Source organism: Carassius carassius, chromosome 21, assembly GCF_963082965.1.
Source record: "Carassius carassius chromosome 21, fCarCar2.1, whole genome shotgun sequence".
Taxonomy (NCBI): Eukaryota; Metazoa; Chordata; class Actinopteri; order Cypriniformes; family Cyprinidae; genus Carassius; species Carassius carassius.
In genome coordinates this window covers 12050536-12074471 of record NC_081775.1, presented here as the reverse complement: position 1 = coordinate 12074471, position 23936 = coordinate 12050536, and the positions used below count along the sequence as shown (strand labels likewise).

The 23936-nt window shown below is 37.0% G+C and overlaps 2 protein-coding genes across 2 annotated transcripts; both read left to right on the top strand.

Moving 5' to 3' along the window:
• Positions 1-3517: 3517 nt before the first annotated feature.
• On the top strand, positions 3518-6656 carry dusp2 (dual specificity phosphatase 2). The gene is made up of 4 exons (XM_059503327.1): positions 3518-4169; positions 4980-5110; positions 5217-5436; positions 5533-6656. Exons 1-4 carry the CDS (start codon positions 3776-3778, stop codon positions 5784-5786), a joined length of 999 nt encoding a protein of 332 aa, XP_059359310.1. The 5' UTR covers positions 3518-3775; the 3' UTR covers positions 5787-6656.
• A 4022-nt stretch (positions 6657-10678) lies between these two features.
• Positions 10679-14336, top strand: LOC132097541 (alpha-2B adrenergic receptor-like). The gene has a single exon (XM_059503326.1). It carries the CDS (start codon positions 11111-11113, stop codon positions 12635-12637), a length of 1527 nt encoding a protein of 508 aa, XP_059359309.1. The 5' UTR covers positions 10679-11110; the 3' UTR covers positions 12638-14336.
• Positions 14337-23936: the final 9600 nt, after the last annotated feature.

Sequence of the window (23936 nt, the reverse complement as noted above, 5' to 3'; positions counted from 1 at the left end):
GGTGATGTTCCACACTGTACAGAAATAAATGTGGGTCAATTTCTTTATACTATTTTTTATTTATTTTTTATCACTGGCTATTAGTTTCTACCTTCATTTAAATATACAATTGGTTACTAGTTTCTATACATTAATTTGAATCTACATTGCATTCCTGGCTACGATTTGCTGTACTTTCCCTCAGATTTTTACAGTAGTGGTTCTACAATAAATGGCAACTGCATACCGTGACAATAGCAGGAAATGACTGTGATCAAATGACTATCAACAATAACTCTAATTATGTGTTGTGTTTATTAGCATGATTAAAATTAATTTTGTTTCTTTTTTATGTTTGATGGACAATTATCATACATAATTGTATAATATAATCATTATATAATAATAATCATAATGTTGACTTACAGTGACCAGTGTTAAGTTGCTGTCCTGGTTGATGAGTCATACTTATACTGTAGTTCACCTGACTCAGCTCACCACAATAGCATAAAAATCCCCAGCCACTCATTAAGGAACAGTTCACCCAAAATTGAACATTTGCTAAAAAATTACCCTATGGCTTCTAAGATGAGTTTGTTTCTTCATTAAAACAGTTTTGGAGATCAATGGATCCTTTGCAGTGAATGGGTGCCGTCAGAATGAGTCCAAACAGCTGATAAACAACATTACACAGCTAATCCAAACTACTTCAATGTATCATTGGATGTCTTGTGACGTGAAACACTGTGTGCTTGTAAGAAACAAATCCATCATTTAGGCGTTTTAACCGAAGCCATTACGTCTAGCCAAAACAGCAGCCCATAATCCATAATAACACTTCCTTCAGTGTAAAAGTCCATCCACTGTTGTCCTCTCACATAAAATCCACTAATATATTTGTTTTGAACTTTTTTTTTTTCTTTATTATAAACAGAGCTTGGTCTGTTCATATTTCTCTCTTAATTCAAAAGTGATTTTTTTCTTTGGGGAAAACAATATTCTGGATAGAAGAGCTAGTTGGAAGCAACAATTTATGATCAGACTTCAGTCAATCACTTAAGTAGCTGTGTTTGTTCATAAAAAACACATTACAAGTTTTAAACAAAAAAAAATTCTGGACACCTTTGTGATGAAGTTGTCCTTGCTTATCCATTAAGATCGGATAAGTGAAGTCAAGTATAATTATAAACATATAAAAGTGCAAATTAATAAGCTTGTGTCATTTTTGCTATAACTGTGTTCTGTAACACCATCACACTTGCTAGGAGAAAATGAATTCAATTATAAAAAGATCCAGGTTCCCTGCCAAAGTAAACCCAAATTATAGTACTTAAGCTGTTATCCCACTATGCAGCACAATATGACTAGTTTTTATTGTATTTAATGGCAGAAAATGACATAGTCTGCACTGATCTCACTGTTAAGTTCTTAATACACCATTTTATTATAAGAAATCATTATCTTGAATCTTGTACAAATCTGGCACTGCGTGATTAGAAATTATTCTGTATTTCTTATGCTTAAGCAGAGGGCAAAACAATGAATACCAAATACATTGCATTCAGAAGTAATGATATTAGTCTTTAAAGCTGCATACAAAGAGCCAGTGCAGAGCCAAAAACAGTGGGGGAAAGTGCAGTGAAAGACAAACAAGCTTTCATAGGAACAGAGAGAGAGTGAATGCAGGGTTTGTGAATGTGACCTCAGATTGCAGACTGCTGTTAAAGATTATCCAGCCCCTTGGGCCGTTTAATTCCAAACATAATCCTGCATCCAGTGTCCATGTTGTTTTTCCACTTTATACCCCATGGCCTATTTCTCCACTGCACATCATTTCATTCACAAGTACAACAACCCCCTCCCCTTTATAGCACCTGTGTGTGTGGACGTGCATGGAGAATGTGGAGTCCTGGACAACCACAATAAGGTAGATGTGTGGGAGGCCGTGCTATTAGCCTTGTTCATGCATCCAGAGAACAACCTGCTCCTTAATGTCTACAACTTGTTCTTAGGGGTTAAAAATAGACGTACATTTGAAATGGGGCTGTTTGTCTTTGCGTTTGTGAAGTCACATATAGAATTGATTTCAGAGTACTTAAAAATCATTCCATAAGGACTTAATGTATTGTATACTTACTGCATATAATCCTAATAATAAACCTTTGGTATTGTAATTAGGCTGAGTTGAATATGTAGTATTCATTCTCAACTGTCATCTGCAGGCAGAGAAAGATATTACCATGTTGTGAAATACTGTATATTTTGTCAGGCGAGAAATTATTTCAGTCAGTGCAATGATTATTTTTATTACAACATAAAAATATTTCTTATTCTTTTAACCCTTGTTGGGGCTTCAGAGTCCCCAGAGCTAATAGATCAAAATATTATTCATCATGATGATATGTCATGATACATTTCCTAATCTTGTGAGAGTTTATCAAAATTTATATTGAAAAATAACTTGTTTGGGGTCTCAGAGACACATTGTGATAAAATTGTAATGAAATTGTCAGATAAACACTTGTCTGATCTGTTTATTTTAATGTCTTCATTAAAATCGCTGCCTGGGATTTGATGAGGTCAGATGAACATATTAAATAATTGAAAGGAAAATAAATAGGTACATTTCTAAATTACTATTATTATTTACACCTAAATGCATTGCAAATATGCTTAATGCACATAATCCTAACAAACCTCTAGGATTTTTATAATCAAATCAACTAGAAATGTCTAGGGTTCAATCCAAACAGTGTTTAGATAATATGCAGATTTCAGATTCATAGTCAGATGATGTGAAAACAACTTTTTACTTATGACTAAATATTGGGATGAGAATATATTGTTTTAATCTAACTGGCATTTACTGGTCCACTTATTTCTAATAAATATTTTTTGTTGTTGTTGTTTATTTATTTATATTTTTATTTGTTTTCAAAAGCACTTACCTTTATAAAATGTAGCCTATTATATCATTGTGTGTTTTGCTTTTTCTTAGCATCTTTTATATCTATTTGTCATTTTAACAAATTGCATCATCCACTGAAACCGTACACCTGTATGGAAAGTTGCAGCGCGGTGTATTTTACCCACACAAAATGACATGGTATGGTCAAGCATGAAAACACATGATCTCCTTCAGCGCGTGGTTTGATGTTCGTGATTTAACGAAGTGACCTTGCAAAAAGCCCTCAAGCCAACCACAAAGGTGTTATAATAGAACGCATTCTAACGTGTGTGTGTGTGTGTGTTGCGGTTCTACGGCTCTATAATGGTACTGCTTAAACTCTCGTCACAAAATAAAAACACGGGTAACCCCAACGACCACGTGCCAGTGGGAAAAGTGTTGCGCGCGTCAAGAGCCATATATGGAATGTCGGTCTAAGTCAACAAGCCATATATGGTGCTTCCGTGCGTGACGTCTGTTCCTTTTGTGGAAAACGAAGGCGTGGCTGTGGCGAAGGAGAGGCTATACAAATACTGTTTCCAATCCTGCCTCGCTGTAGAATCACATCTGCTGACAAATAAAGGACTTTAAAAACTAAGCTTTGACGAAAAACGAAATTGACATTTAAAGACAAAATTATTCGATGTTCATTTTAAAGTAATAAAACTGTGAAAACACGCCAGGCATCTACGAACAAAATAATACAGAATTTATATTTTTTGTCATCTGTTTTTGTTATTGTTTACAGTTCTTCATCTCTAGTGCACAAACGAATTCGTTCCCATTTATTTTAAAGCGCTGTGAAGAATATCCGTTTCTCCTCACGGCTGTTGTTTGTCTGGAGAGGTCATGGGTATCGGCGACCCTCTGGAGATCTCCGGCAGTGAGTTGGTTCAGATTTTGAGGACTCCCTCTGAGCTCTTCGCGTCTGGGGGGTGCATCGCGTTGGACTGCCGGCCGTTCCTCGCCTTCTCACGAGCGCACATCCTCGAGTCCCGCAACGTCAACTGGAATTCCATGCTGAGACGAAGGTCCAAGAGCTCCGTGGTGTGTCTGGAGTGGCTGGTGGCCGATAAGTCGCTGCTGGCCCAGCTGCGGAACGGGGACTTCTCTCCGGTGGTGGTCCTGGATGAGAACAGTCGCTCGGTCCGAGATCTGAAGAGCGAGAGTCTGGCCAGTCTCCTGCTCAGTGCCCTTCAGTCAGAGGTCCAGTCTGCCTCGACGCACATCTGCTTCTTACAAGGTAAACTTCACAGAACTACACATGTTGTCATTGTTTTGGGGGGAATCAATGCTTCAGTTCAGTTCTGAACTATTTCATATATTTCTTTACACTGTAAAATGGTTCGGCAGATCATTTAAAAAGCTTGTGAAAAAAAAACCTTGTGAAAACTATGTGGTAACATCTAAAATACATGTAACAGTAACGAAAAAATTAGATTAAAGAACATTTATAGATGAAAAAGCTATATCTGTCTATCTGTCTATCTATCTATCTATCTATCTATCTATCTATCTATCTATCTATCTATCTATCTATCTATCTATCTAATAGTAGTACTTTATATTATTTACATAAATTTATTTTCACTGTAAAAATGGAAAAACGGTTTGGCAGTAAACTACAAAACATTCACATGGTAACTTCTGATTTGATTTGGAACAGTATGATTTATTATGACTATTTTATATCAACAAAAGTAATTAGATGCTAGTTCAATATTCATATTCATTATGAAATGTAACTTATTTGCATACTGCATAAACCAAAGATTTGTCAGGTAACATAAACATGTGCGTCATGTGGTAACATCTGTATTTATTCCAGTCAAAAAGAATTACAAATATATAAGATATTACAAAGGAGAAAATTACCTTGTTTTACAGTGTATTACATTCGCACCATAGGTTATTTTTAATTCAAAATGTAATTTTTGCTACACTTGGAGGTTTGTTACAAATTTGTTGAGATGTGTGCTTGCTCTGTTTGTCGAATCCTGTAAAATGAAATGCAAATTATCAACAACAAAATGTTTCCTTTGACCAATTCTAGGTGGATTTGACGGGTTCTTCGCACTTTATCCAGAGCTCTGCTTTAGCCCTCCTGTCATGTGCTCAAATCATCCTGCTCTCAGTGATTCAGAGCCCATTGTTTCCGGAAGAAAGACTCCTCTCTATGATCAGGTTAGCTATGTGAAATCTCAGAAACATTATGAATTATCTAACGGCATTTAACATGTCAAAATGTACTTTAAAGACACTCATTGATTTTGTCCTTCGTGATTTCTAGGGTGGTCCAGTTGAAATCCTCCCCTTCCTCTTTCTGGGCAGCGCGCATCACTCATCCAGACGGGAGACTCTGGAGCGATGCGGGATCACCGCTGTGCTCAACGTATCCTCTTCCTGTCCCAACCTGTTCGAGGAGGAACTTCAGTACAAAACTCTGAAGGTGGAAGACAGCCTGGCCGCAGACATACGCGTCCTCTTTCCAGAGGCCATCCACTTCATTGGTAAGTCCTAGTGGCATCCACAAAAATACATTTCTGAATCCTTAAGGAATTTAATAATGACCTAAAAACTAACGCTCAACTTCATTGCATCTGCAGATTCGATAAAAGAGAGTGGTGGTCGAGTGCTGGTCCACTGTCAAGCAGGAATCTCCCGGTCAGCTACCATCTGCCTGGCGTACCTCATAAACGCTCGACGTGTCAGTCTGGACGAGGCCTTTGACTTCGTAAAACGCCGCCGACAAGTCATCTCACCCAACTTAGCCTTCATGGGCCAACTTCTGCAGTTCGAGACGGATGTTTTGTGCCCCTATTCTGTACTAGACAGAAATAACGGTGGCACTGCTTTTTGAACTTTAATATCTTGAACTGGCTCCACTAACTTTCAGAAGACAGATCTACTGACCACAGCTTTGACTTCAAAGACTGTGAAAGATCTGCAAAGGTGCTTTCAGGAAGCTTTAGTTTTATGCTATCTATGGGTGTTGTTTGGGTAATAGAGGGTATCAGCCGGCCACCTGTTCTCGATTGTTTATGGCAATATAAAACTAAACACAGAGGAATGGCTTTCAGTGTTTTCGCAACAACAATGGCATCGCTGACACACTGCTACACCCAGTAGCCCTCATGGAAAATGTAATAATCACATGCCATTGTGATATTCTACTACTATGATCATATAACATCGACCAAAGATAACTTGCATATCGGATATTGATGAAACAGACAAACAGCTTACCCAAAAATGGGCAATAAAGCATTTCGCTTTCATTTTGGCTTGAGCGCTAATATACATTTAGGATGTATGTGTGCAAATTGTTGCATCAGTCAGTGTTCCAGTTGACTGCCGTGACTGATGCTGTGACCATATAAGGCTGTGATGTGTGGTGAGTCTTCTGTCTGGTAAATGTCAAGTTTTTCCATGAAGTTACTGTCTAATTGTCAGTCTCAAACACGTTTTAAAGGGCAACGACCTGACAAACTGTGATCTAAGCTCATTTTAAAAGCAAGTTTAATTGTGTTATGACAGGCACTAAAGCCTTTTTGTAATTTATTTTTATTTTTTATAAAGTGTTATTTTATTCCCTTTATTTTTGTGAATATTTATTTATATATTTTCATCCAAGCAATGCACTTTAAATTAGATTTGTTTGATCTTTTGTAAGCTATGTGGTTCACTTATTTCAGTATGTCAATAAAATGATGGACTCATTTTCTTTAAAGCAGAAGTCAATGTTTTTGTCTTGTATCTTGTTTTAAATTATTACTCAGTAACAAATTATGGTCCCAATTATTACTATAGGCCACAGGTAATGCCACTTTATTTAATATGATTTTCACAATAATAATCTTATGCTTACCAAGGCTGCATTTATTTAATCAAAAATTCAGTTACATTATAAAATATTATTACAATTTATTTACTATTATTTATCATTTACAATTATTACGATTTAAAATAACCTGTTTTTATTGTAATATATAGCAAAATTTACATTTAATTCATGTGATGCAAAGCTGAATTTTCAGCATCATTACTCGAGTCTTTACTGTCACACGATCCTTCAAAAATGATGCTTTTTTTCAGATTTTTTAATGAATGAAAATATCAAAAGAACAGCATTTACGTGAAACCGTAATCTTGAGTCTCGCTAAAGGTAGCCTACTGGTCCCAAACATTTGCAAGTTAGTGTTGCAATACTAAAGCATTCAGAGCAGCGGAGGAATCATAAACAGATACCACTGCTTATTTCTTAGTTTATTTCACATTGCAATAGTCTTTAGCGCACATTTAGGTACTGTCTGTTTTTGCTCGGTGCTGTTGTAATCACGCGAAAGTATTAAAATGGAAATGTAATGCCTTTTGGATTTGCTACATATGATATAAAGCAGCTGAAATATTTTAGCACAGCGCCATCTACTGACAAAGTAAAAAAAACTGTTTCATACAGGTAATACAAGTAATACAGGAGGCCACAAAGTGGCAGTGTTAGTCAAAAAATCTATAAGTATGAGCTGATCTCTACCATGCTCGATTTATAATTATGATTATCATTTAAATCTTATATCGCACTGAAATCGTTGAATGTGTTGAAGGTGAGCAAATGTTAATGAAGAAGTACAGCAAGAAACAGAGGAGTTTGTTTTGTAACTTTGGAGCATTGTGTGGAATTCATCACAAAATCAGAGATCACCAATCAAGTAGCATGTGGGGTGATTCGTGATTGTGTAACAGAAGGTCATTCTGCTTACAGCCATCAGCATCTACAACTCTTTCATTGTGAGAGTGGGCGTGGAAAACACTGATTTGTTTAGCTTTCTGCCACACTTTGATGGAAGTTCTAAACACTTAGGGTAAAACAGATCGCTGTAGCCCATGTGAGGCAGGTCCTGTGATGACAGCATTGACATGGTCTCATGTCCCTCAAAACTCAGAACATCCTCTGTGTGATGCTATTTGGCAAACATATGAACTTATTTGCTTACTCAGGCAGTTTTAAATTTACATTTAAAGTGGATCAAGCCATGTTTCATTTTATTTGAGTTTCAATGATGGCCTCTCGATGTTTCTGAATTACATTTGACCCAGTAAATATTTAGGCTGTTAAGCTCTTACACTGTGATTGAAATCATTAACTATCTCATTTGACACTATTATTCTGACAGCAGCAACAGCTGCCTCTATTTTACTTTGAATGCCTAAACAAATAATTGAAATAATTCTTTGAGGAATATTGGCAGTCTTGTCAGCTCCAATGCACTTTGTCAGCTAAATGAATTTGGAAAACCTGCATGTTGTCCAGGGTTAATTCTGTTTGTGAACTCTTACAACAGCAGGAACATCTCAGAGGGTTTGTTTTTGAGAATCAAGGTTGCTTCAAATGATGTGTGTGTGTGTGTGTGTGTGTGTGTGTGTTTGTAATGATTATGCTGCAATTTAGTGCACATACATTATATTTACAGTGATGCTGTATTATATATATTCATTAGCCTATATATATATATTTATATAATTTATATATTTATATAAATATATTTACTGTAATATTGTATTAAACACTACAGTTAATCAAGTATAATAGTATGAGTCAACACATCAAAATAATACTTTAAACATAACGATTTAATGTACTTTAAAGTAAAACTTTTCATTTGACTTTATTTTAAAGTTAACTTTCTAAAAATTTATTTACAGTATATATTAAAAACATGAAGCTATTAAATACTCTCTCTCTCGAGGATTTGTTTCATTAATATTATATAAATTGCAAGCACAGTTGTTTTGATTAACTTTTAAGATTTGAAGAACAATGCAATTATATATTCAATACAATTAAGTGCACATCTTTTTCACAAGGTTCATCAAATTAAACAGCCTATCTAATATCTCAATCATTATTATCATATGGTTAAATATTCCTGTGTTTTGTTGTCCATAAGAGGGCAGACCTCACCACTGGTTTATAAATGCTCAACCTAACTCTTCCCTCCCACCCATCTATCTATCTATCTATCTATCTATCTATCTATCTATCTATCTATCTATCTATCTATCTATCTATCTATCTATCTATCTATCTATCTATCTATCTATCTATCTATCTATCTATCTGTTATACAGCTATGTTATATACAGCTATATCTGTTAAAAGCAGTCAAATATTTATATAAACCCAGCACTCCACTGAAGAGCTCCCTGTTCGAAATATATATATATATATTGCATACTGGAAATGGTGCGACTCATTCGTTGCATTCGACCCTTTTGACACAACGTCCTGAGTTTTTGCTAAAATCACGACGGAAACACGGGTGATCGGGGAATATAAATCCACTGATCCTAATGGATACGCTTGAAGAGCTTCTAAATTGCGTTTGGGTGTATGTTGCACTTTATCATCTGAAGAGAGCATTAAACCACTTGATCTTTATGAAATGAAGCGCGAATACGGAGCGGAGGAAGCGCTCGGCCGTCACGAGTCCTTTTACGCACGAGAGCGCAGTCTGTCATTAAAGTTTGAAACATTTCAAACAGGTCTCTGTTGCTTTTAAAGTTTATTTACTTTTTAATGTATTGATTTTTTTGTTGGGTTGGAGGTAATCAGCAACACGATCAAATGTAGTTTTGTACAGTTGCGCACCTGTAAAAAAAAAAAAAAAAAAAAACCTATAATTTTTCATTAATATTTTGGTGCTCCACAATGCAGTTTGAGAAGTAAACTTTTCAAACGAATATATAGTCAATTGCATACTCCACTCTTCATTGTGTAAATATCATTATAAAAATCCTATAAAGTTACCTTTATCCGTTTTGGATACAAGTTGTTTGGATTGTTGACTTCTCCAAAATGTATTATCTGAATTGCATCCATTATACGCCTGTATTTGTTTTATGTTTGACAATAGAGTGTTAGGATAGGTCAGGCTTTTAAGTGGGTGGGAAGAGTTCGCCTTATGACGCCCGTCCTGACATCACTTATACTGGGGTACAGAGGAGAACCGCTGCGTAGAGATGAAGCCAGAGCGGCTCGCGCGAGGCGCACGGATACTCCAAACTGTCTCTGAGGTAATGCGCGAGGCAAGTAGGAGACATTCAACTCGATGACTGATGCTGTGACTAAAACGGGGGAAACACGGAGGGAGACGGACGACAAACTGTTTTCAGACATTATACTTCATTTCAGTGCTCTGACATAGTCGGACAATTTCGGCATGCCTCTGATTCTTTATTAAGCCGACTTTCTCCACTCAGGAATGTAACAACGACACAGCTACATCAGACTCCATCATTTATCAGGGTAGTTGTTGCGCTTAAATTCTTTTTGCAAACTTGTGAAAACTGCGAGGGGAAACTGGCACATCGCCGCGCGCTGCTGCGTGCTCTCTGGAGATTTATATTTAAAGCCTTGTGCTCCGTGGAGGCTTGTGCATCTGGGTAACCTAGATTTAAGCATTCCAATATATTTGTTTTGTAAGAGCTTGTTAAGAATTTATACCGTTTTTATTCTTAATTTGAACTTTTGAATATGTAAAATGTTCAAACTGAATAACTGCCAGTCTAATCATTTATGGAAGCACAATATTAGAGAAGATTTTTCATATTGGAAGTTGATCGATCTTTGGTTCTTAAAGCTTGTATTTCTGCATTGGTTTTGGGCGATTTTGTTTGTTTTGTTTTAGTTTTCCCCCTCACATTATCTGTCGTCTATGTATATATATATATATATATATATATATATATATAAATACTAAAAAATAAACCCCTGAAGTTGATAATTTCTTGACAAAGCTGTAAATTCTATTTTTTATCAGAACAGTAAATTATAATTACATGAATGTAATCTATCCGACATCTAATTTATTTGATGCCTGCCTTTTAAATCAAGTTGCACTTTTCCATTATTATTCCATAACCCAGATGACGCTTATTCCAAATTTGAGGCAAAGTAATAAACTATCAACACTCGATGAGATGTGACATAACAATGGCTGACAGAATCTTTAGCTCAGTTAACAATGTATTGTTTAGTTTAAATTAATTTAAACCAAACATATTTTACTAAATTCTAAGAAGCCAAAAACAGCAGCTAAACAAGATTTTTTTTTTCTGGCAACATTCGGATTACTGATAGAGACTTAGTCCACGTGCACCCTCAGTTGCCGCGCTTTGGCAGTCATGGCAAGCGCGTGCTCTGCCGGCACGGGTCTGACTGGCAACAACATTAATGGCACCGGAGTCACGTCTTCACCGACTTGTAACCAGAGCATGATAAAACTCCCTCCATACACTCCAGAAGCCACAGCAGCCTTTGCAACAGCCATCACATTGATGATTCTTTTTACAATTGTTGGCAATATTCTGGTCATCATCGCTGTTTTAACCAGCCGCTCGCTTAGAGGACCCCAGAACCTCTTCTTGGTCTCCCTTGCAGCCGCGGATATTTTGGTGGCCACCCTCATCATTCCATTTTCACTGGCCAATGAACTGATGGGCTACTGGTATTTCCGCTCTGTATGGTGTGAGATTTACCTGGCGCTGGATGTGTTGTTCTGCACTTCCTCTATAGTACACCTGTGCGCCATCAGTCTAGACCGCTACATGTCTATCTCACGCGCTGTCACATACGGTGCACAGCGGACGCCCAAACGCATCAAATGTGCCATTTTGGTGGTGTGGCTGATCTCAGCAGTCATCTCCTTCCCACCGCTACTCTCCATGAACAAGAACAAAGGTGGCGGCGATTCAGATGGGCTGCCACAGTGTCAACTCAATGATGAGCGTTGGTACATACTGTACTCTACTATCGGTTCCTTCTTTGCTCCATGTCTGATTATGATCTTAGTTTACATGCGGATCTACCAGATTGCCAAGCAACACACAAGATGTCCACCAGGGGAGCCCCGCAAAGAGGTCCCAGCCATTGCTACAACCCCTCAGCTCAAGGTCTACACGGAGGGTCTACAAAACGGAAGAGAAGATGAAACGCCCTCTACCTTGCAGAAAAAAACCAGGCCTCCGACTCTGGCCGTGTCCCAAGTGGAGTCCGCCCAGGAAGCAGCGAGCCCCCCAATCTCCATCAAACATCTGCAACCCGCTTTGACAACCGTGACGCCGACCACGCCGTGCCCTTCCCCATCTCCTCCGAATTCATCCGAAATGGCACCTAAGAAACCTAAAGAGGGGAAAAAGGCGAAAAAGATCATAAAACAGCCCGACAATAATAACGGAGAAAGCATGAGCTCGGACTCGGACACAGAGCAAGGTGGAAGGGGGTTAGAGGTCCCTTGCACCCCAGGCGTGACACCCAGTGGCATCCATTCTCCCGCAACCATACAGAAATACAGAGATATGATTGCCACCGCAAAAGGTGCCAAACTAGTGACCTGGAAGACGAAGCAGGAAGGAACGCCCAACTCCGAACGGCGCAAAGCAATGGTGAACCGAGAGAAGCGCTTCACCTTTGTGCTGGCAGTGGTAATTGGCGTCTTTGTCATCTGCTGGTTCCCTTTCTTCTTCTCGTATAGCCTACAGGCTGTGTGCCCGGAGACCTGCACCCTGCCAGAGCCGCTCTTTAAGTTCTTCTTCTGGATCGGCTACTGCAACAGCTGCCTCAACCCTGTCATCTACACCATCTTCAACAAAGACTTCCGCAGAGCCTTCAAAAAGATCCTCTGCAAGAAAACCAAAGGCACATTCTTCTGAAGCTCCTGAGGTGGATCATCTCCTCGGACAACAAATATGCGGTTATTCAGAACACGGACTATAAGAAGCACAATAATGGTGCTGTTGCATTGTAAACGAAGGGCTTTATGTGCTGCCCGGTGAACTGAGGCATTGGATTCCTGGTATTTGTTTTATAAAATGGGGCTAATCCAAAAATATTTATAGACTTTGACAAATCAAGGCTGAACACAAAAGAACTTACTGGGACTATTGCACACCTGCAAAGAAAAGCAACATGGAGGTCGGTTACAAAGGTTATTGTATTTTTTTTTCTAAGAACACCAGGCCTTGGAGATACTGCAAACATGGATTTCACTAAGTACTTCAGAGGTACACCATTCAGAATCTTTACGTACAGCTTTTCCATGGTGATTGGTCTACCAATGCCTACACAACATTACTTCTGAGGAACAAAGACATGAAATACTCCTGTGGAAATCCTTGCCAGGGGCAATGTGTATGAAACAGGCTGACTCAAGTTTCTCCGATCGAACATTAAGGCTTCTAGTTACAGATGCCCCATAGATTTTCTGCCATGCTCTGATGCAATAAGGCTCTGTGAATACAGAACACCTGTCATGGATGGAAGCCTTTCTGTTTCTTTGCATCTTGGACTGGTTGCCAACAGGCTTTAAGCTAACAAAATGTTATTATGAGAACTTAAGATGTGCATTCATATGAAAAGTCATTTTCATTTTTAATATGATAAGACTCTTTGCGTCATCCAAAATGACTTTAGACTTTGGTGACTGTATCAGATGACACAAACCTCCTGATTTCACCGGAGGTGCTCTTTCTGATGTGGTTCAGCACTTTTCTTTGTATAAAAGAACAAATGATCATTTGTTAGTGTACATTGATCTACTGCACCCTAATTGTCTGAGCATTCAGCAGGGTGATACTTTGGGACTAAGGGCTGATAGCAGTGATGCTTTCTATTTCTTTGGTCATTGTCTTTTTTGCTAATGATCCCTGTGTGTGTGTGTGTGTGCCGAGCAAATGTTGCGAATGGGTATGTGTTGTGTCTGACTGCAGTGTATGTTTGGAAATGGATGTTGTGTGTGAGAGGGTGTGCAAATTCTGTTGTGTGGAGGTTTCTTTGTGAGTTCACATCCCTCCCTTGATTCCACTGGCACCAGTTCAACTATATATGTATGTGCTTGATAAATGTGGCTGGTTCACCATATCTGCCAGTGCTTATGATTCAGCTACTTCTTGTGACAATTTTTTTTTACATGTTTTGCTGCTAAACTCGTTTAATATCTTCTTAAACCCGAGTTCATTTCAAAATAATATTTTTATTGCAGGTCATTTTGAACAAATCCTTTTGAGACAATTAGAAAATGAGTCAAATCTAAGATGACAGCTGTAAATTATTGTTATGTAAATGATTTTGTATTTATTTATCCTGCTATTTCCTATTGTTTCTCCCCTCTACATATGTTCACATTTCAAAAACAGACATTAGGAGTTCAGTTCTAGCTACAACATGATTAAAAACCCTTCTGCTGTCCTTGTACTTGATTTTTTTTTATTATTGTATGTGTGAGAATATTGCATTTGGGCTGCATTCTCAAAAGCTTTGCAACTGATGGGATACTGGTAACTGTATCCATTTTGCCTCCTGGACTCCTCTTTCTTCAGTGTAATACTGTTGGTTTTCCACTGCTCTTGAAAAATAAAACCGCTGAGCTGTGTGAGCTAACTGACTCATTGCTGTCATTCATGTGGATTGGACAACATTAACTTAACTTTTCTCCGAATTTAATGCAGATATACTAGTTTCTACTATATAGATATAAAGAGAGGAAATTTGTATTCAAAAAGGCAGATGTTTTGATGTATTTGAATATGGGATTAATTGGTCCTTTGGCAGATGTATGTTGATATGGTTGGATAAACTCTCGCTCTCCCTTAAGGTCAATTTGAACCCTCCAATACTTTAAAAAAAATTTGTATTCACCAGCATGATTGAATTAGGAATGGCGATGTTTCTGTACACAATGCATGCAAGGGATTAAGTGATTAAAACTGGACTGCATTTAATACTTAAAATGCAGGTTCAGCTTCTTTGATGTTAATTGCCTTTCTTTATCAAGACAAAAATAGTGGAACTGAAAACAAGTGTTAATATTATGTGTATTTTACAAGATAAGATGCTCTGAACTCAGACAGGGAAGGAGATTTATTTCTGGTAATTGCAGGAAGATGCTGCATTTAATAATTAATGAAGTCTCATGTGAAGCGTGTAAATAATTTTGTATGAATTAGTAGCCTATACTTTTCCTTAAGCATCTATGCGTAAGGCCATGCTCTGGTAGAGCTTCAAACTCTTGGTTGAAGAAACTCAGAGAAATTTAACACATTCATCCACAAATATGGAAACGTCATTGCAGGGAAATAAATATATTTTTATCCAATGCGTCGGGCTGTCTGCTATGTAAATCTTTCAATTAAAAAGGTTGTTGGCAAAATTCAGAAAACAATTCAGACACAGAGTCCAGTTAATGCAGGAACAGAAAAGTTTGGGGAAATCTGAGACCTACTTTTTAAACGACTGAATCTAATTAGTGGTTGAGTAAGAGGCTGGCAGTGTGGGGTAGAAAACATGCAAACACGTCTTTGCATCCAAAGCCCACTCTTAATTTGCAAAATAAAGTAAATAAGCTATATTTAGTCTCTGAATCCAAGTATGTATTTGGAACAATGAACTTGATGTTCATGCAGATGAATCTTATGTTTGATATGAATTGTAAGAAAACTTCCCAAAGTTTTTAGAGCTTTGTTTGTAATATGTATAATAATAATAATAAGTATAATAATAAAAACACTTTAATCTCGTGTTACCCTGAAGGTGTTTATTTAGCAATGTACATCGTCTTGCTTATTATATGGCTATATTTGCCATGTAAGTAAATAATTAGACACAACATGTTGATTGGAGTTCCACAAAGAAAAACAGCAGCTAGAAAGTGGATTTGAAGCTAGATGAATGAACAAATTCAAGCAAGACAAATACTTAAAGGAAAATTGATTTTCCCTGTTTATCTTACAATCAGAATAGGAATCAACCAAATAATCATGTTTAATAGCACAATTTCTGGTGAAAAGCTGCATTACCCATGATGCTGCAAATAAATCTCCACCAATCAGGGAACTGAAACAAGCAAATTGCACCAAAAGAACTAGTTAATACTCACTTACTCCCATGAAGTATGAGAGTCAACACAAAGTCAAAACTACTTAAATATTGTATGTCATTTGCAACCCATCAAGGGATTGTTATTTCCCTTATTAAAGCCCATTTTTGGGTGAAGCATCCCTTTAAGTGCACACAGTCTTGTACCCTTATGATTTTTAAAACTTGTATTGCTTCAGAGTTTGCGATTTACCTTGTAGCTGGTTGGTTTGATTTGTGGCTTATAACTCTTTATGGAAGGTTTTTTTTTTTTTTACCTTATGAGAAAAATCAATGGGAAAAAGTAAGTGACACAAGCCATATCACACAAGCAATGATGTTGTTTCAAATTATCAGAAATTATCAGAATGACAGCAGGACATATTAGACACAATATTGTCTATTTTTGCTAAATCAAGTAAAATAGTTCCACATGCAGCCATTTAAGCAGCACTTTAATAAATAAGAATTTTTGAAAGAATCTTTTGATGGAATGATTCATTAACATAATTACAAAGACAGCATCTGAATTCCAAATTGCATACTCTTTTACTCTTTCTAATATAGCAGAAATAGCAATATCAGTATGTTAGTATGCTATTAGGAGTCATCTCATTATTAGTTTTATTCTTTTTATTTTAACAACTGGATAGAATGAATGACATAAGACTCGCTCATAAAGGCATCCACTTGTCAGCACTTACTAGGTCAATGCTGTGACGTTCAGAAAAGGTCACTGAAAGATCATAACAGTGTGTTATATATATTTAATGTATGAAGCATTAAGAAATGTTATGAATCAACTTTTTTTTTCTAAAAGATCCGATTTGTTAAGATTATCTCATGTCCTTCATTGACCAATTGTCAATGTTTTGAGTGTAGAGAAGACAAGTTCAAAAAGTTCAACAAGTTAAACTTCCTCTTAAGTGTCCCTTATTACCCTCTCTGTAACTGACTTTCCACTGTACTAATCTTAAACATACCGATAAAAAAACAAAAAACACCCATGCACATACAGTACAGACCAAAAGTTTGGACACACCTTCAAAGAGTTTTCTTTATTTTCATGACTATGAAAATTGTAGATTCACACTAAAGGCATCAAAACTATGAATTAACACATGTGGAATTATATATGGAATTATATACATAACAAAAAAGTGTGAAACAACTGAAAATATGTCATATTCTAGGTTCTTCAAAGTAGCCATCTTTTGCTTTGATTACTGCTTTGCACACTCTTGGCATTCTCTTGATGAGCTTCAAGAGGTAGTCACCTGAAATGGTCTTCCAACAGTCTTGAAGGAGTTCCCCGAGAGATGCTTAGCACTTGTTGTCCCTTTTACCTTCTGTCTGCGGTCCAGCTCACCCCTAAACCATCTCGATTGGGTTCAGGTCCAGTGACTGTGGAGGCCAGGTCATCTGGCGCAGCACCCCATCACTCTCCTTCTTGGTCAAATAGCCCTTGATGCCTTCAGTGTGACTCTACAATTTTCATAGTCATGAAAATAAAGAAAACTCTTTGAATGAGAAGGTGTGTCCAAACTTTTGGTCTGTACTGTATATCTCATAAAACCCATAGAGCTTTCTTTAAAATGCCTGTATGATTCTGTAAACAAGAGATTTGTTTGACCATTTTGTTTCAGAAATGTCTTGAGCCTGTCTTGAGCCTGATGTGACCGCTCTGCAGTGTGTCCTTTCTTCTCCAGGCTTACCCGACCCAAATTCTCATCCATGGAAATTCTATAATGTCCATGTGTTTGGGTCAGCAAACTATTACAGTACATTTGAAAATGGATTAACTGGACCATGGCTGGGAATGGATGGGAAGAGGAGGGGTTGTTTTTTGGCATAGACAATCAAACAGGAAATACAAAGTGTGTTCAGTCACAGCCTCATCACGTACCACATCTCATCATGTCTAACAACTGTATTATAATCCACTGAGGATTGCCCTTTTAGGACAGCACTCGGCCTCAGTGGTGTATTTTGCTATCTGAGAGAAAAGCTAATTTTTTTTTCTGTTGTAATATCAATGTATATTAAAAATAAGACAGAACATAACAAGTGAGGAAAGATTTACTGAATGATATATATAAAAAAATAATAAGCTTCAGTTAGTTATACTTATACACAAAGGCTTTAAGTAAAGTGTTATCCAGGATTTTATTAAAATTGCTTGACTGTTTATTATTAATATCGCAAAATCAGTCACGTGGTGCGACCAAACAGAAACAAGAGTAAAAGTCATATCATCAAAGATATATGGTGCAACCAACATGCAAAACATGAATAAAAACCACAAAAAGTCATGTGGTGTGACCAACATGCAGAAACATGAATACAAAATCCTTAAATCTGAGTTAAATAGTGTGACTAGCAGGAAATTATGTCACAGAGAGGACCCTTAATGGACCCTGATAATTTGATAGTTCAGGATGTAAAATGTCATGTTGTATGGCCCTCATCTCAAAAAACATAATGATAGTTTTGAAATAATTAAATATAATTTTTAAGTTAAAAAACGATTAAGTACACTCACATTTTTTATTTACCCACAAGTCACTGTGACCAAGTAACAATGTAAGGAAAAATGACTAGGGTAGTGACAAATTACCAAGCTGAAGTCAAAATTTTCAAGTAGGAGCATATTTGCAACACAGCTTGGAGCAGTGTGACTGACTGTCATATTTGAATTCTTCAGAAGTAAATTGTTGGCTGATACAAGGCAAAGCTGTTGGCAAAACATCTAAATTTTCAGCATTTCCGTGGTCACATTTTTAGCAGTGAGTCTGGAAAGCTGGAACAGTAGCTTGGAGGGTCTGAACTTGAGCCAAAACAGCACAGATTGCTGTGAACATCATTTACAAGAAGCCTGATTCTCCCATGCACTCGCACAAGAAGAGTCACCCATAAATATTTATGCTGTGTGGATGTGCCATTACATTATAATTTAAAAATGGCTGTAGCTGTTGCGGACAACAGGAGCAGGGAGGGTGGATCTGGAAAGTGTGTCCTATCAGAAAGACTGGATGGGGAAATTTTGGGCGAGGCAAAAAAGACCCTGGGTGACCATCGTGTGAGAGAAAAAAGACTAAAGAGACATCTGGAGAGATGAGAGGCTTGACAGAGGGAGATGAGAACAAAAACTGGGATGAAGTAAAATAGATGGACTGGAAGCTAAAAGTAGAGACAGCTCGGAATAGATGGGAAATGAAATGCAAAGAGAGTGAGAGGGATCAGGAAAGAGTTCATGCAGCAAGATGTGGAACAGAGAGAGCCAAATAATGTACACTGAAAAAAAGAATCATTTTCAATCGCAAATAGCTAGTAAATGTCACAGTTAATTAAAGAATTTGACTGTTTCTTAACCTTGAGAAATGTTCATAATGAACTTCAAAAGTTCAATCAGAATAAAATATGACTTTTTTTCTCATTATTCACACAGCATATCTCTAAGAAAAATATTTATTTGATAATTTTCTTAAAAAAGAAAAATAATAATAATAATAATAAAAAAACTTACAAGATTTTTAAAATGTTTTGATATTTTTATTAATCCATTTAGTTGAATATATAGTTCATTCCGAGGGCAATTAGAAACACGTTGTTAAACTAGCTTGTGATATATCATAAATTAATGATGCATCTCACTGTACTGACGGATGTAAAAGTCTTTAAATTGATAATGTACATGAGATGCCCTCTGTCCATAAGGATGAGTAATCTATCATCAGATGAATGAAAGAAATTAAGCATGAAAGAAGTGTATAGTTCAATCTTTATTTATTAATTCATTGCTCAGTGACATTTGAAGTCAGAAATGTAAGTCGAATCTACTGTAGAATACACTCCACTACTTTGAAATCTGAAGATTTTAAAGCACTAGGCATAAAAAACAAGCCTGTCTTTGTAAACATATAGTAAAGCAATGCAACCATTTAAGAGAAAAAGACAAGAAGAAAACCTCCCTCTGCATCTGTCATCTACTAGAACTCTGTGACTGCACAGATTACAGAGTCATGAATGTTTGATATGGTTGATCCCAGCTTGTGAGCAACTTGCCTTCTGTCAATAAACTAAAGCCATTTTTGTAGCATACTTCCTGCTCCCCTCAACATCTCTTTTCCAACAAGTAGGCTAAAAACATGAATTACACCAGCTAATTAATCAAATTCTAATACATTTACAAACACAGCCAAGCCAAAATCACTGACTTGTCTTTCACAAGTTTCACTGAGACATCTGCAAGAGTCCAGAACGAAGCTGGTTCCACAAGATGTGTGGCTGAGGCGCTACGTTAAGTGACAACTCCAACAAATATCACAGTTCCAAACCTGAGGGAGGGATGACATCGTGTTCAGCATCTGTTGTGATGACTTAACACTCGCTGGAACCATATGGTGATTCGCACATCACTAAGTGTCCACACTGCAGTCAGAAGATAGTGTATAATTACCAAGAGCCCAAATGAAAGGTTTGAAAATTACCACATTTCCCTCAGTGCTGGTAAAGTAATGAGTGTGTGCATGCAGAGGCATCCAAGTGACTCAAGTAAGACAATGTTCCTGCCCAGCTACTTGGGTGGAGGTGGACAGGAGTGGCTAATTGCTGTGTTATTGGCCCAGAATGAATGTAATACTTAATTAGACCTTTTTGCACAAGAATAAAAATAGTTACATTTCAGAAAAGTTGATTAAAATACTACTGATTAAGACTGGGTTACATTTTATAATAATTGTTAGTTGTAAGTCATATATAAGTGATTAGTTAATGACGAACTAATCATTTACAAAACATAGCTATGTGTTCATAAATGATTAATAAGTGATATGTTAATATTTTTTATCTGTTTGGTAGATTAAGTTATAAATAATTTACAAATGATTAGAAAATGATGAACTAATCATTTACAAAAGTGTAAATGACTTTACGTATTAAGTAATATGCTGAAAATTTACAAATCTGCCATAAGTTATCTTAAAAAATAGCATATCCTGAAATAATCAAACAGATCCTTAATAAATGGTTACCAAGTTACTAGTTATTATATTATTGATCACTTAGAAATCATTGAAATGCCAACATTATACTATCTCTGCTAAAATACCCCACGTGTGTCAGAGAAGACATCTGTCTAGACCCTCACCAGTCAGCCATTACATTGCAGTTTCCTACAAAGTATTCAAAACCTGTTGTGTAAACACATGAATAAATCATTTACAAAGCTTTCTGCATCCCCTAATCTAAAATGTAAACAATTCATCACTTGTAAATGTGTTACACATTAATTGTAGATCTTTCTTACCTATTACACATGATCTGTAGGTGCATACAAGGCATTTACAACACTTCCTCATCCCCTAATTTAACGTGTAACCTACTCATCAGTGGCTCACCAACTGATCCTCTGCAGATGATAAAAACATCACAATAATCCAGAAGTAACATCTTATGAAGTAAAATGTACGTGTTTGTAAAAAACTAAACCTTCATCGCTTCTGTCCAAATATCCATAATTATGCTTTCATGTAAAAAGTTCAGTCTGTTGTCCTCTCACAACAAAATCCACCAAACTATTGGTTCAGAACAGTTTTGGACTGTTTTCACTTGTAATATCTGTACATATTTTTCTCCTGATTCAAATGAGACAATTTTTCAGTGGAAAACACTTTAGTATAAGGACCAATTCTCACTATATCAACTAGTTGATGCTATGCCTATTATCAGGTCTTGAATTGAGGGGGGATGGCATCCCACTTGTTGTAAAAAATTATGAAGCATCCCCTTGGTAAAACCACCATCCCCCCTTACCACCCCCTGGAGTTATGTGTATTATGTAAAACTTACCCATGGAAATGAAATCTTGATTATAATTTAAGACATTCCCCGACATTATGTTATGTGTGACGATAGTAGAGCTGACAAATCAAGTCGCTGACTGCAATAAACAAACCAAAACACGTCTATAGAGTCCAAAAGCAATCTTTGTGCAGAGAAGCCTTAGAATGCCCTTATAATTCAAGCAATGAAAGAAAAAAAAATACCCATTTATGAGTTTTTACGTTTTTGTATTCCTTGCACAAGCAATGAACTTTTCTGAATATTTTCTAATATTTCTGCACGAGCACAAAAGTGATATTAATGTTATACAACAGTGCATAGTAACACGGTGTTTCGTTCCTTGAATGAATCAGATTTTGAACGAATCGAGTGAGCCAGTGACAGTCCATTCAGATGGACTCATTTGTTTTGTTTCTAATTGAATCTGCCATTTTTGAAAGAATCGTTCGATTTGAATGATTCAATAAATCATTTATTAAAACATGGACTTGCTTCCACCTACTGGCGGTACTATTGTCATCATTATTTATCCATGACATTCCTAAACCAGATGTCAGGGATCGGGCAGACCCGGTTCCAACCAATCACCAGCGCTCACTCTCTCCCGAATACTTATCACCAGCACCTGATCTCCATTACCCCTGCACTATAAAACACATCCGGAAACCCCAATGCATAGTCAAGCCTCCAACAGGGATCGACCTCGTGAACTTGTCTCCCATTCACCTCGTCTTCACGAAGACTCCAGCCGTAAAGTATACTCACATTTGAGAAAGTAACCTGTGTGTATTTGTTCTCCTGTCTCCAGAACACTCCAGGCATATTCCATGATCTGAACTCCCCTAAGTGCCTTGATATCTCCTGAGTGCCTAAGTGATCCTTCGACTATTGAACTCCCAGTGCAAGAGAAGAGACAAGGATCGGAATCTCGTATTGTGTGGCTTTGAAGTCTCGATATATAAGCATTCTCACCTGGCTTTCACAGAAGCATACTTACCTGGCTTTCACGGACACAAACTCCAGAAAACCCCACACCGCGTTTGCACTTCCTTCCCTCGCACTATTCCCTTTAAATAAAGACTGTGTTGAATCCACTTGCCTCCGAGTACTAACCTGACACCAGACAAGGTGCCAGCACTACCAGCACAAAAACACATTCAACAAATTGTCTGTTTATTAGTACCTGTAAAGCACATACTGTATGACCATATTCTACATCCCTAATCCTACCCAATACTTAAACTTAGCAACTACCTTGTTAGCTATTAATGAGCAGCAAATTAAGAGTTTATTGAGGCAAAGCATAGTTTGTTAATAGTGAGAACTGGACCTTAAAATAAATTTTGACAGAGAAAGCAATATCATGGATAGAGGGCTCATATTTTGGCAGGAAGGAATGGTTGAAGTTAAAGTTAACACCTTCAGTTTAAAAATCTTAATGGATTTGTTAAATATGTAAAATAAAGCAGTTTTTACAATTCAAAAGTTGTTAACTGATGGACTGGAGTCTTTTGGATTACTTGTGAATTATTGTGATGTTTTTATCAGCTGTTTGGACTCTCATTCTGACGGCACTCTCATTCTGACGGCACCCATTCACTGCAGAGGATCCATTGGTGAGCAAGTGATGTCATACTAAATTTCTCCAAATCTGTTCTGATGAAGAAAAAACTCATCTGCATCTTGGATGGCCTGAGGGTGAGTAAATGTTAAGCATGATTCAATTTATATTATTATTATTTTCGCTTTTAATGAGCATGAAATTACTGTGACAGATAATTATAAGAGAGATTACTATCATTAAGCCACAGCATGATAAAGAGGGATTGTCCCGACTTTGCTTCATGAATGTTACACTTGACATTACCAAATCAATTGGCTTTACTTGTTCTTCTGTAAACGCTTTTGGGATTTTAGACAACCATGCCAAGTAATTACCAGAGTCAATCAATGTGTAATAATAACCTCAACATTTTCTTGCCTTTGTGCAACTGAGAAAACCTTATGCATCGCTGAACTGAGACTTTAAGCAAGACTTAAAGCAATACAATGGAAAATGTATTGCTGTGCAAATTTCCCAGTGCACAGTCAGCTGTGTCCAATGTGTCTACTAATACATTTCAACATTAACAAATCCACTGAAAAACGTAATACCTCAAGAACCCAGTGTACACTGTATCTACTCTTTCATTAAGGTCGCAGAGGAAGATTGGAGAAATGCCAACTCAGCCAGACTGATGTGTTGCCCAGGATCTG